The sequence below is a fragment of the Salminus brasiliensis genome, chromosome 24 (assembly GCF_030463535.1).
Source record: "Salminus brasiliensis chromosome 24, fSalBra1.hap2, whole genome shotgun sequence".
NCBI classification, from domain to species: Eukaryota; Metazoa; Chordata; class Actinopteri; order Characiformes; family Bryconidae; genus Salminus; species Salminus brasiliensis.
This window is the reverse complement of record NC_132901.1, coordinates 24,773,860-24,789,038: the sequence shown is the minus strand read 5'-3', so window position 1 is coordinate 24,789,038 and position 15,179 is coordinate 24,773,860. Positions and strand designations below refer to the sequence as shown.

Genomic DNA, 15,179 nt, shown 5'->3' with positions numbered 1-15,179 from the left:
TCGATTCATTTCCAGGCGTAGCCGATGACCATTCTGGACGTCATCATTGCAGGACCTGAATTAAGCACCTTTGCCATTCTAGAACCACTTATTACGGATGGTTCTTTAAAATGCTAAATGGAAACCACTTGAAAGGTTTAGGAGGGAACAAAACGTTTTCTTGTACCACAGGTTTGGTAGTTTCCCTGTTCAAACACCCCTGATTCAACTCCTCAATTCATTTCTGAACTGAGCATTACTGAACATCCCTTGCCATAGAAGAACCAGGTTAAGGATGGTTCTTTAAAATACTAAATGCTAACCACTTAAAGGGTTCTTGAGGGTAAAAAACAGGTTCTTTTGATATAGGGGTAAGGAATCAATTTTAGCATTATTTGGTGGTTTCCCATTCCAAACACACCTGATTTAACTCAGCTGTTAATTTCCAGGTTTAATTAATGTGTTCTGGACATCAGCCCTGCAGGACCTGAATTGAGCACCCTTGGCATTGGAGAACCACTTCTTTTGAGGATGGTTCTTTAAAATACTAATTTGAACCAATTGAAAGGCTCCTGCAGGAAACAAAACTAGTTCTTCTGCCACAGGGTTGAGGAACCGAGGGCTCTGAGGGCTGAAGTCCAGCACAGTTTGCTGATTTCCCTGCTCCAATACATCGTCCAAACCTGGTAATGAAGGACTGAGTTGAATCAGGTCCAGAGTTGTCCACCGCATCACTCCCGAGAACCTTATTTTGGCACCTTTATTGTCAAGTGTTGTATTTTTTCACTTGTTTTTGTGCGCTTCACAGACGTACAAACTCACAGTGTCACATACCCACACTAAATCCAGCACAGTCCTCGTGGTACAGTCATTCTTTAGCTATGCAACCCCATTCTCCTACACTTAACATTCCATGCACACAAATTCCTTTTCTGCTGCCTCGCTCCACCACCACACGCTCCTCGAGCCACCTCCACCTTCATTCATGGAGCCATTTCGCCACCTAGTGGCCAACAGTGGTAGAGCTCTTCTCCTGGGCCTGATCTGCTCTGATGGCAAATCAGCCGGACGGACACCCGAGTGCGAAATGGGCTGCCACCTCGACCAGCGCGCTCTGCATCTCCGCCTTTCTGAACGTCAGCCTTTTTCCTCGTGTGTGGGGCTGGAGAATGAGGGACTGGAGGATGGGGGGTATTTAGATGTGCTGCTCAGTTTTGGAGAGCTGTGTTGTGTGCCACTCAGAACAGTGAGGAAATGTTAAGCTGCGTTTGAGTGCCTGCCAGGCAGCTGTCGGCTTTAGAGCCCTCTCTCTCTCTCTCTCCTCATCTCTTTCTCTCCCTCTCTCGCTCACTTTCTCTCTCCCCGAGCTGCTCCGTTGTGCCCTGCTCTTCTTAACCCCTCCAACAAACAACTGGAACAAATCCTCTTTTATTGAGGTTTTTTCGAAGCACCAGGGCTCTGGCAAAGCTCTCTCTGTGGCCCTACCTCTTTTCAGACTCCACACTATCCATGAAAGTGGTGACCACCAAGAAGGGAAGGTTTGAGCAGATAACACAGATCTTTGTATAGGGATATTCTAGACTAGTGCTGAGACCTGATAGGAGCTCTGTCAGGAAGCCGGAAGACTCTACATTACAGCGTTGTAAATGTAGCCATTGCCAGAAAGCCATTTAAACTCAACATGTCGGGATAAGCTGTCAGGATGACCTAAAGACCTCATGCATATTCGCAGCCAACATGAATTGAAAGTAATTCTAATAACCTAATAATCTAAATTCCAGTAAAAAGCGAAAGTACAAGCATCCAGATATACAGGCCTCTTTGCAGTGCTTGACACAAACTGCATTGATGCACTGAGTTTATGACTTGAAATTACTAAATTGTGGGAGGAGGAACATTCCTCAAGCCCCTCCCCATCCTCCCAATCTAACATTCTTTAAATATCACCTTTACCTCGTTCACGTGTCTATGACAAAGTCTTCGCAACCCTCCTCCACCCCGTCACCGCCCTTTAACTGTATCGTATCAGAGGGGGAACTGGCTTCCTCCCACAAGCAGAAGCCACCTGAACTCCAGCCCAAACTTCTGTAAGTTCTACCAGGCGAATCTGGAGACATGTGTATAATAAAGCACACATTTCATCTGAAAAGGTCTTTGTCGTCTGCCCAGGTCTTACAACATCTGGAGGCGCGTGAGGGTGTAGGTCTCCCAAACACAGGTGGAGGCTGGTGATTGGTTAAAGAAGGGTGAAGCTGTGTTAGAGTCTCCTGGTAGAGGTTTTGCTAGAGCTTTCATATATCTCCACGCTTGTACTGAACTAACCAAATTCTTTTAAATCCTGACAGTGTAGCAGAATTATCTCTGCTCAGTCCTGATCTGATCTGGCTAAGCCCCGTACGAAGGATCAGCCAGTATAGAGTGTTTGTACATGCAATAAGACTTGCCTGTGACACCAAACATGATTAAAACACTATGGAAAAGGGACTTGTCTAGAACTGTAGAGAAGAAGTACTGCCAGTAGATTAGGACTCTCTGGAGCAGATAAACATCATGAACCTATTGGCACCATGCTGCCTAATGCCAGGCGTGGGCTAGAGGAGTACAAAGCTCCACAGCTCAATGCTGTAGGTTGCCAATAGGTTCATGACAGCCCCCATATCAGCTTCGCTTTCACTTAGAAACCTTCTTAACAGTCTAAATTTGTGCTGTTTTTCTTTATATAGTAGCAGAATTTCATGATGGGCCAATAGAAATGCTCCAGAATCAAGAACTGTGTCCTCCGAAATGACGGATGGTACTCCATCCAGTACTTTTTGGGATGAGTTATGGTGTTGCTGAGATCCCGAGCTCACTAATGCTGCTCCAGCAACTGATTGCAATCAAATCCTCACAGCAATGCTGCTCCAAACCTTAGTAGAAAGCCTTCTTCCCTGGACATTTGAGACAATTACTCCAACAAAAGCAGGAGCAACTCAGTTAACGCCCCTGATTTCTGACAAAACAGTGAATGAGCAGGTGTCCCAATACTTTTGTCTGTTTATTGTGACTGTGTTAGTTAGTTTTAGGTTTTTCTGTGGTGATCTGTCTTCGTTTCTAGGATGGTTCTAGTTTATATACACCTTTACCAAAGTTGGTTTTATGAGTAGATGCAAAAAAAGTGGATGCTGATATGGTCAGTGTTCCAGAACTGTCCAGGGTTCCTGCTATTGACCAGGCTGAGCTGGTTAAGACTGGTGCTGGGAGTTTCGGTGCGGCACGCTGCAAAATTTCCCGCCAAGTCAGTAAGAAAACATCTGCGTACAGGAGAACAGTGACATTTTCAAATTAATCTTAATTACAGAATTAATTAGCTCTGTTTGCCTGCTGCCGGTAGACAGTTGGGCTAATTGTGGCTGTCTGCTTATAACTAATAGGCAAGGTGAGCCTCGCTCTTCTCTCCCAGACTGGCCGAAAGGGTGGGAGATGAAGCGGTCGTGATGTGTGTCCCCGCAGCTTTCTTTTCATCAGTCATTGACCAGAACGCAGCCCCGAGATCCAGAGCAGCGCGAGAGAGAGAGACAGCTGAGAGCAACACTGTCATGGCAACAGCTGGGGCAGCCGGCGTGGGCCGCGGCTGCGTCTGCGTCTGAGTGTGTGTTTGTTGCTTGTGTTCGTTGCTGAAGGTGTTCATGTCTGCGTCATTCCTCCTACCGTCAAACCTTGTATCTCAGGAGAAGGAAAGGGCCTTATTAATCCTGACCTTACTAATGCTTCTCTTTTTGCCGAATGCAATCAAATCCCTCTTCCAAAATCTAGCAGAAAGCCGTCTTCCCTGGACGGTAGAGACAGTTACTCCAACATAAGCAGGATCAGCTCGTTTTAATACCTTTGAGTGCAAAAAAACAATCAATAAACAGGTGTCCCAATACTTTTGTCAAATACTAATACAGTTTTCTTGCCTTGTAGCTGCACACATTGGCTGTTTTATCAGATACACGTCCTACAGAGGTGTAGAAGTAAGCATAGACTGTAGCCCACAGTCCACTGCTGTCAGGGGAGGGACCGCCACTGACCACTTAGTGTGTACACTTGTGTACATCCAGCTGTACGCACAGCCGCTGCAGGGTGTGTGTATGTATGTACCAATACAGTGGAAAAGTTCATGCTTCCAATCATAGCTTCTATCTGTCCGCCGCTTACGGAAGGTCAGCCCGAGCTCCGCTGCCCTGGCTCCACTCTCCACTCCGAGCCATGACTCACTGGCGCAAAGCGACACTGCTGGAGGAGCCAAAGATCAACTGGCACAAAAGACAGTTTTATTCCATCAGACGCCGCCAGAAAACGGAAGCTGTAGCCATGGAGACAAGCCACTGTGTGGTGGCTGTCAGGTCTCATTTTGGCTCCGTCTCACCGGATTTCACATCAGATTTAAGCGAGGGCAAACACGAGTGAGTTCGCCAGTACGTGTGGGCTGCTTAGGAACAGGTCTGGGGTTGTAGTGGCGTCATTTCATATTCAACAAGTGGCTGCAAGAGGAACGGACGGCAGCGTCGAGCTGCTGACAACAAAATAAAGAGTGGTTGATCTCCAGCTGGCCACCAGCGTCGTTATAGATGTTGTTATAGGTTGTGGCATCAGGTGAAAAAATGTTCATATCAGGGTAACGTCTAATGCCAGCGTCAGTTGGACGGAGACGACGCCATAGCGACAACGGCTGATGAGGATATTTTGTTGATCTTATTTTGCGGTGGTGTTAATTAATCTAAATTAACGTCTTCTGAATGTTACATGCTAACGTCACATTTAGGCTTGAGGTACGGAGAAACCCAACATCCACTAAACTTCATTATCTAACATCTAAACAACGTGAAATTCTAATGTTGTTAGACATTATGTTGTTGGTTTAAAGTCATGGTGTGAATATGGAGGTTAGAGTCAACTCAGTGTTGGTTTCTGACAGATATGTGACTTTGATTTGCAGCCAGAATCCAACATCTGTCTAATGTTGGAGCTTGATCAACCCAATGTTGGTTTATGACAAATATGTGGCTTCGATTTCCCCCCAAAATCTGTCAAACATTAGAGCTTGAGCAACCCAGTGTTGAGTTTTGACAGATGTGTGACTTTGATTTCCAGACAGATTTCAACATCTGTCTAATGTTGGAGCTTGATCAACCCAATGTTGGTTTCTGACGGATATGTGACTTTGTTTTCCTTCAGAATTAAACATCTGTCTAACGTTAGAGCTTGATGTCAACCCAATGTTGGGTTTTGACGAGTATCTGATGTTGGTTTCCAAAAATAAAAAAGTCTATCCAATGTTGTAGCTTGATCCACCCAATGTTAGTTATGTTGGAGCTTAATGTAAACCCAGTGTTGGGTTTTGACAGATGTGTGACTCTGATCCCATCCAAAATTCAACATCATTCTAACGTCGGAGCTTGATGTCAACCCAGTGTTGGTTTATGACGAATATCTGACTTTGATTTCCAAAATAAATAAATAAATAAACGTCTGTCCAATGTTGGAGCTTGAGCAACCCAATGTTGGTTTATGACGAATATCTGACTTTGATCCCCCCCCCCCCAAAAAAAAAAACACATCTGTCCAATGTTGGAACTTGATGAACTCAATGTTAGTTTCTGACGGATATCTGCCTTTGATTTCCAATTAGAATCCAACGTCTCTCTAATGTCAGAGCTTGATGTCAACCCAGTGTTGGGTTTTTATGAATATCTGACTTTGATTTCCAAAAAAAACAAAATAAACGTCTGTCCAACGTTGAAGCTTGATCAACTCAATGTTGGTTTATGACGAATATCTGACTTTGATTTCCAAAAACAAACAAACATCTGTCCAATGTTGGAACTTGATCAACTCAGTGTTAGTTTCCGATGGATATGTGACTTTGTTTTCCAACCAGAATTCAACATCTGTCTAACGTTGGAGCTTGATGTCAATCCAGTGTTGAGTTTTGACAGATGTGTGACTCTAGTTTCCAAACAAAATTCAACCTATTTGGTCCATGACTCATATCTGACTTTGATTTCCAAAAAATAAAAAAAAAAAATCTGTCAGATGTTGGAGCTTGATGTCAACCCAGCGTTGGTTTATGATAAATATATGACTTTGATTTCCAAAAAAAAAACATCTGTCCAACGTTTGAACTTGAGCAACCCAATGTTAGTTTCTGAAGGATATGTTTCTTTGTTTTCCAACCAAAACTCAACATCTGTCTAACGTGGGGTTACTTATTAACTTATTATTAACTTGTATTATTTTTATTTTACTTGTTATACGTTATTCTGTTTACTAAAAGGGTCTTATTCTATTGGCAGACCATTTTTCTTAAGTCAAGTCAAGACAACAGATAATAAAGCTTAAAGCAAGCTGAACGATCTGCCAGTGGAGCCGGGCAGTCAAAACATCTTGCCTTTGATGGACGAGGTGGAGAGTGGGGCGAGGGCAGTCCTGAAAAGTTAGAGAGAGAGGAAGAGAGCGAGAGAGGGGGGAGGCAAAGCGAAGGAACTGCGATACAGCGAACCACCGTCTCAATCACTATGGAAACTGAATGCGAGAGAATGCCGTCGCCTGTGTGTGTCTGAGCATATCTGCTCTCGGTGCCGTGCAGACTTTATTTATTCATACACAAACGTGGTGAAAGAGGCCATCTCGACAGTGAATGGACCCGTTATTTTGATGAATGGAACACTTCCCATCAGCCCCTCGCGTTGGAAAACCCAAAAAGTGTGGAGTTTTTTTCCCGTTGTTCACAAATTGTTTGACATTGATCCTGACAGCAGACTATCTGAAGCAATGCAGAGCAGGACAAAAGGCCTCCTGTAGAGTCAGCCACCAGCTGGAGTATGTGTGTGTGTGTGTGTGTGTGTGTGTGTGTGTGTGTGTGTGTATGTATCAGTGTGTGAACTCTCCTCTCTGTATAGGATTAGACGGCTTTAATGGCGTACATTACGGGGTGCTCCACTGGCTTATCAGCTGACCTCTTTGTGGCGGGGACGAGAGAGTGTGTCTGCTGGATTACTGGAGCTTTGGAAATGCTCTAATGTCAGTATCCCTCTGTTCAGCCATCGCAGGCCCTCTTCCATGGCACCACCTGACCTGTTTTCCGTTTAAGGGGAAAATCGTTGACATTTGGGATAAGGATTATCCCGCAGCACAGCAGCGATTCTGTGCTTGGTCCCGGGCCGGAATAGTGTGGACGTGGGTCGAAGCTTTTCCATCTTAAGTACCAATCAGATGGGAGTAGTTGTGTCGTGAGGGGGCGGGGTTATGTAAATGTACCACAGGACGTCTCTAATGGTTATGACTGGTTCATAGCTGCCAATTAACCCACCTGTTTGTAGCCCCCATTGGCACTACCAGTGCTCCCGACGCTAGGAGGGTAAGCACTTAACACACGTGCCTCCTCCGAGGAAAGTGCAGGGTCCCAAGCTCCACCCCATTTGGGCCAACATCGCTTTAGAAGTAATGAGGGGAGAGAGCACGGCCAGTTGTGCTCTCTCTGGCTCCGGCTGCTGATGGCGAAGCGGCACAGCTTTGTGATGTTTGACATGTCCACCAAAGCCTTGCAGAAGTATTCAAGACCCTTAAAACTCACTGGATTTGTCAGAATTTGTGATGGGCCTTATTTAATTTCTTCTAAATATCTGTTTATAGTCAAATATTTATCATCAAACTATTATAAAGCAATGAATTTAGCAACATTTAACAAAAAAAGGTAATTAAGCATAAGTTTAAGGTTAATTTTGCTGTAATTCAGGTTTATTCAAGTCTACCCACCCAAAAAGAGAGCATGGCTAGTTGTGCTCTCTCTGACTCTGGCCGCTGATGGCAAAGCGGCACAGCTCGGGATTCGAACTCCTGACCTCTGGGCCATAGTGGCAGTGCATTGGACTACAAATACTACTGTCTGCTCTGTGGTGGTCAGGCCTGTAGGGTCCTGAGCATTGAGGAACAGGGTGAAAGGAGGCTGATAACGGAGTCTGCAGAGGAACAGATGGAGACAGTCTGGAATTGTAGAGCTACACAGTGCTCCTATGTGGGAAATGGCGCTGATAGAATGGACAGGAGATGGTTCTAATGAAGTGGCCGGTTGGGAGTGTGAATGTGAGGGGAAGTTTGTGTTTCCTCATCAGGTGGTTCCTTTCCATCCTCTCTCTACTGTCTTACTTTCTTTCCTTTCTCCCACTCACCATCTCCCCCAGCCGCCCCTTTTTTCCAGCAGCCATCGCCATACTCTAATCTTCAGCTGTGACCTAAAGGGGGCTTCTTGCCACGAGTGCTCAAATAATAATCAAGACCCAGGATGTTGTCAAATTTATAGGCCACCCAGCGTCGCATAGCAACCGAGATTGCCTTGGCAATCCAGTGTGCGGGAGGCGAGCAAGGCGAGGATAGTGCCGTGGTCTATGCAGCTGTAATTGCCATGTGGAGTCATTGATCTCTCTTATGCTGTCATGCAGTTGTTCTCCCCATCTGATGCATGTGCTTTACAGTGCTCCAGCCCACCCTCGCTGCATCTGCTTCAAACCGTGCTTATCACCACAGTTGGTGTGATTATAGTATATGTTACATCGAGCAGCGGGACAGCCGAACAGGACAGCTCTGTATGTAGAACACAGAGCGGTAATGGAAACAGCTGATTGGTCTGGGCAGGAGGACATTTCCACCACACAGCCTTGCAAAAGTAGTCAAGACCCTTAAAACTCACTGGATTTGTCAGAATTTGTGATGGGCCTTATTTAATTTATTATCTAAATCTGCTTATAATAAAATATTTATCATCAAACTATCATAAATGAATGAATTTAGCAAAATTTTACCAAAAAAACAATGTTTGCAGAAGTTGACGTTCAATTTTAGCTGTAATTCAAGTTTATTGTATAGTTTCTTTTCACTACAAGCAGTAATCACAAAGCAAGCCCCCAAAAATCTGTCAGTCTTATATATCTTAGCAAGTGCAATCCTCTTAGATCTAGTCTAAATATCTGAATGTCTCATTTTTGCATTGTTGAATTTTTTTTTTATAATTTTTAATATAATAACCCTTTTCTAACCTTTTTTTACTTGTTTTTAGTGTTGTGAATTATTTAATATTTCCTAAATTAAGCAAAATTATCTGCCAAAGGAATAAAACCATTTTAGTAGATAAAATCACCTAAAACAGGAAAAAATGAAAAGTTAAGAATAAGTGAATTAATTATATATTATTTCTATATTAATCTAAAAATGGGAAATGTAAATATTTTAAATATAATTGATATAAGTTTAAATTTTTGTGCAAGGAAAAAACCAAGACTCAAGTGGAGCTCTAGTTGTGGAGGATGCTTCAAGGTTGAGCTCCATCTGTCAGTTTTTTAAGAAATTCATCTTCTAAATAATGGACATCCTCAGTTGAGGGTGAGTCTTTTGCAAATCATGCCGTAGGAATATCGCAATTACAGGAGAAGCATAACGAGGCTATTTCACCATCTCAAACAACAGAATGCAGTGCAGTTTGCTGAGTCAGCGAAAAAACACCAAGAGAGCAATTGCCTTATTTTTATTATTAAAAAATATCTTTTACTTAGATACGCAGCTGGATATCGACTGTTTAAATATCCAGCACTCTGTTCTCTAATGTTACAGATACATACTGATGCTTTAACATGATACCTCATTAAGATTTTCATTAGATCCTGTTCAAATATTGTAATTTCTTATACGCATATCAGAAATCATAGTTTTTGGCACCAAAGTGGTGGAACGAGCTTCCCATGGGTGTCCGAACAGCAGAGTCCAACACTCGCTGTTTTCAAACCCAGACTGAAGACCCTCCTCTTCTGAGAGTACTTGGGCGAGTAGCAGAGTGGTCATCTTACTGACTTGTGTTTAGTAGAGTCTAAGATTAGAAGATCTTTGAATTATTAGTCTATTTAAACTAGCTGAGGTTTTTCTTTAGTAAATAGCAAAGCACTTTTGTAAGTCGCTCTGGAGAAGAGCATCTGCTAAATGCCATAAATGTAAATGTAAACTCCAACAAAAGCAGCAGCTCTCTTGTTTAATACCCTTTATTGCGGAAGAAAGGTGTCCCTATACTTTTGTCCATAGAGTGTATATATATTTTTGTAGGTGAAATTCAATTGTCCTTTTAATGACTAATTATCATCAGTCTTTGAAACCATGGGTGGTGAAGCTGAAGCTCCTAGTGGAATATTGACCGTTTACCGCAGAGGCCCATTTTCCAAACGTGTTCATGGTAAAGAGTCGCCAGCTATCAGAGGAAATCCTCCACCATCAAATCTTCACCTGCTTGATCATACGACAAGAGTCTGCATTCGCGGGCAGCGGACGCTGAGTCCCAGAATGAGTTCTCAGGACAAAAAGAGGAGGAGATAATTCAAAAATGCATAATTCATCACTTGTTTTGGAATAATAGCATATGAAATATTCATTGCTGAAATTACTCCGCTCTATATAATCAGCTTTTGTTGTCTTAAGTTCATGAGAGCAAGAGGGCGAGCGCAGAGGCAGCGGGACGAACACACAGGAGCTTTCACACAGGAAGCCCTCTCTCACTGTTGGCATATCATTAAATCGGTTATCCTGAACCGTCGACCCTCCCTGCTAGTCCAGATGAGCTTCTCTTTATGACGGCAGTAGCTGACGACTGTAAATTTAACCGTTTAAAAAATAGTTGAACCCAGGTTAACACGCTTAGCGAGACATGCTATGGGAAACAATGTTAGCATGTTAACACTGATGATTGGCTTTGGCGTAGGCCCCGTCGCCAGCCCAGGTCTGGAACCATTGGGACTCGAACTTATAAGCTGTATTTATAGAGTCTCCTGGTTGAACTTTTACTAGAGCTTTCAGTGAGATGTGGGTGAATCTGATTTAGCCACAGTTTTAGTTTTAGTCTCCTTACAAAAAAAATCTGCAATATTTAGTCAGCGAAATACCACCAAAGGAGAAATTGCCTCATTTTTATTATTTTTATTTTTTTACTTCGATATTGACTATACGAATAAATAGAAAAAATAAAAAGATACTTAATACTTGTCATCGTATCCTGTCATATAGCGTAATTTCTTATAAGCATATCAAGATATGAGTTTTCGGTCTTCTCGCCAAGCCCCAGTTTGCCCTAGCCCTAGCCTATGTAATTTATTACTTTACTGTACGTTAGATACATTGGCTAACCGTTGCTCTAAAGTAGGGTGACCGTATGTCTTCTTTTTCCTGGACATGTCTCTTTTTGGGATGTTAAAAATATATGTATATATAAATATGTAATATTTTTTAAAATGTCTAAATTCTGTAAAATGTCCAGGATTTCGTGCATTCTTACAGCACAGTGGATTATCTGATGCATATCTCTTAGTGTCGGGAGCATTGCAGAGTGACTGGGTGGGGTAATTGGCTTGTTAAGCTATTAATGTTTGGGGTGTTTTTATAGGTTTTAGGCCTGAGCCATTAATGGTGTTAGCCCTAACTGTGGTGTTTATGAAGCTCACTGGAGAAATCCATTTCTTCTAATATCAGATGTTGGATTTTCTTCCCTCTCGTGTGGGTTTAACAGAGCTCCCACGGTTCTATCTCGACACACTGCGGCTTCAAAAAGCACGAGAGGCGAAAGGGCTGAGCAGTGAACATCAGATAGCGGCCTACTCATCTGGAGGACGTGTTAAATCACCAGGATGAGGCACACCTTCACTGCATTGTTTCATCATTAGGGTTAATGCTTGCCTCCTACATGTGATAGCGCTGCACACAAGTCCCATTGGATGCAATCTGCACACACACACACACACACATTGTCTGATGATTAAAAGAAGCTCATTTGCTGGCAGCTCTTTTCTTTCAGGACAAATACAAGCACACAGGCTGATTCAGACTCCATAGAATCAAAGTCTATGTAAATAAAGAGCCAGAGGACATCGAGAGGCCACTGCTTTGTGCCTCTCGCCCACGCTTTCTTCTAGCATCAAGCCAGCCCAGACCGCCGATCTATACACACACACACATACACACACAAAAAAAAAGAGACAAGAAAGGCCGGCACATCGTATGAAGCACATCACACAACAATGGGGAGCATGTTGCTGCAGTTGTACATTGTCCCTGATTATTAACTCTGCCCTCCTTCAGAAATTAATTTTCAAATCAAAAAGAGGCCTTCAAAGCAGCCCACGTCCTCCATTCAGGGAACACACACTGCAGGAAAATGATATCTTAGCAAGTGAAATCCTCTTAAATGGAGTCTACATATCTGGAATTCTCATTTTTAATAATATTATAAGATTATCCAACTTATTTCTGCTGACTTCTTTTACTGTAAGTAATATAATCTCCTGAAAGTCTCTTATTCTACTGGTAGATCATTTTGCTTGTTTGCTGGCAGCAGACTTGGCGCTATGCCGATTTGTAGGCAACAGGCTGGATCAGATCTGTCTGATTTAGCCATAGTTTCAGCCTCTTTACAAACATTTCTGCAATATTTAGTCTATTGTAGTCGTGTAATTCATTAAATGACTATTTTTAGTACATTAACTCTTAATTAATTAATTTCTGTAAAATGTCTGGGATTTCGCATTGATTTCACATCAGCGTTTGATTGTACAGTCGCCTCACACATTCCGGGTGCGGATTTTTACAGCACAGCTGATTGGCCAGAGCCTAAAAATGCCTAAACACACTGACATGATAAGTAATTTTGCTGTATTTTATTTTGACAAAAGCTGAGTTATCTGTAATTTCTTGAATTAGGCAAAGTTATCTGTCAATAACGCGACACAGTGGCACCTCAAGTAGTGATAGAGTCTGGGGGGATGAATGGATAGATTAAGACTACAGTGATCTAAGAATGGGAAATCAGTTATTTAGACTTTTAATTTTAATTTATTTAATCATTTTTGCAGTGTTCTGACCAGCTATGGGGTCCGTCTTCACCCCACTTTTAAAGAGTGGCAATAAAGATGTAATAAAATAATAATAATAAATGTGATTAAACGAATGCATCTGGATGTAATCTGACCTGGACTTTAAGCCGCACTCTTAAAAATAAAATAAAAGGTGCTACAAAGGGTTTTTTGAGCAATGCCATAGAATAACCACTTTTCCGAAAGAGCTGTGACTGTGAAGAGCCATCAGATTGGCAAAGAACCTTTATATCAACTTCGTTAAACCCTTAAAAAAAGTTCTGGTCATGCTGGTTGACCAGCTTGGTCATGGACCAGCTTGGTCATGCTGCTCAATTGGCATGTTCAAGCTTGACCGTACTGGTTGTCTAGGTTGATCAGGCTGATTATGATCATGGGGCAGTTTGTGGCTCAGCAGTTAGAGTACCAGGCTTGTGGGTTGTGGGTTCAATCCCGAGGCTCGGCAAGCTGCCAAGTTTGCTGTGAGGATGGTTGTGGATGGTTGTCTTGTCTTGTCTTGTCATGCTGGTAGACCAGCTAAACCATCGAATCATACTCGATACTGGTGGGCTATGTCTTGAGCAACGCAGCTGACAACCAATGTCAATAGATGCTGTTATCTGGTTGAATGTAGGTCTTGACATTGGGTCAGGACAACGTAGCGGGTCAGGACAACGTAGCGGGTCAGGACAATGTAGCGGGTCAGGACAACATCTAATGCAGACGTCAATTTTCCGTGGAATAGTGAAGACAGCTGAGTTGATACTCTGTTCATTTTACATTGTGAAGATGGTAAGTAATTCAAATCCAGCATCTTTAAAGCAGCATGGGGACCAAAACCCAACATCTGCTAAACCTCCGAGCGTTAAGGTCCAGACGTCATAAAAAACATTGTTCGTTTTTTGAAATTCATCTGTTTAACGTTAGATCTTGATGTCAATTCTGAGTTGTTGTTTTTTTTTTTTAATGGTCATGTGATCTGTAAAATGCTGGCATCCGTCATCTCTCTGACGTGAAATTGACGTCCAGTGCTGGGAGTACTGGGAAAGGGAAACACGCCACAACTATTTAATGCTCAGATGAAGATTGAACACTGGAATTTTGATCACATTGAATTGACAGTTTTCCCATCTTATCGCTTTAAGTGCTCGAAAAAAGTGCTTATGATCATAGCACTGCTCCTATGCTAGTTCTCAAGGCTGTGCACAGGGGCCTACTCTGCCTGTCAGCACTGGCCAGGTTTGATTGATGTGGCCAAGGATGGTCACAGCTGGGTAGGAGGTGATAAAGCAGACGTGTAAAGAAAGAGCGGAACACCACACCGGGTTCGGCAATTAAGTTGTTTTCTTTGCTGTTAATTAAAAGCAAATTAGCTGCTGCGACAAGAGGAGCTGTCTGCGTCTAATTGCCGGTGTCCGTGTGTGGCCAGCCATGCTAGCACAAGGCTGTTGTCTGTTCACTCTTCCTCTCTCACTCTCTCTCTCTTTCTTTCTTGCAGGGTCGCCGGGGACAACCAGGGGTGCCTGGGATTCCTGGACCACCGGTAAGAGCAACATCCTACTCACAGCTGATGCTTTTAAATTCCTTAACCCACAGCAGGACCCGATTTCCCTCCTCTCACATCATCTTTTCTCTTTTTGGCATTTAAAAGGCCTATTTAATTACAATACTATGTGCAAAAGTTTGTGGACACCCCTACTAATGATTGCATTCAGCTAGTTTAAGTTGCACCTATTGCTATTGCACCTATTGCATGCACGCACACAGCTTGTCAGCTGCCAATAGAATAGGACTCTCTGATTAATTAATCTATTGGCATCATGCTGCCTAATGCCAGGAGTGGGCTAGAGGGGTATAAAGCCCCCCAGCATTGAGCTGTGAGGCAGTGGAGGAAATGTGTTCTCTAGAATGATGGTGGGGGAGCTCCATCCAGTACTTTTGGGATGAGTTGGGGAGCTGGAGGTGTCCCAATACTTTTGTCCATATAGTGTACGTAGTTAAATTAGTTAAATACATGTGTATGTTTGTTAAGCAGTGATCCTAATAACACGTGCATCCCCAGTCTAAATGTTCAAGCTGGTCTGAGTTCATATGAACACCAATCAGCCATAACATTAAAACCACGGTGAGGAAATTACATTGATGATCTGGTTCCAGTGGCTCCTGTTAAGGCAGCAAGTAAACAGTCAGTTCTTGGAGGTGATGGAAGTGTTGGAAGCAGGATTTTAGATAAGCATAAGAATCTCGGCCACTTTAAAAAAGGAACCATGGGTCAGAATATCTCCAAAACATCAGGCGGGA

General features: G+C 42.9%; 1 protein-coding gene across 1 annotated transcript in view; it reads left to right on the top strand.

Annotated features, from left to right (window-relative positions):
* Positions 1–15,179, top strand: part of LOC140546682 (uncharacterized) — a 207,428-nt gene that overhangs the window by 90,281 nt on the left and 101,968 nt on the right. The window contains exon 16 of the mRNA XM_072670065.1: positions 14,377–14,421. Within this exon, the coding sequence (XP_072526166.1) occupies positions 14,377–14,421 (45 nt within the window). The remainder of the gene's footprint in view (positions 1–14,376; positions 14,422–15,179) is intronic.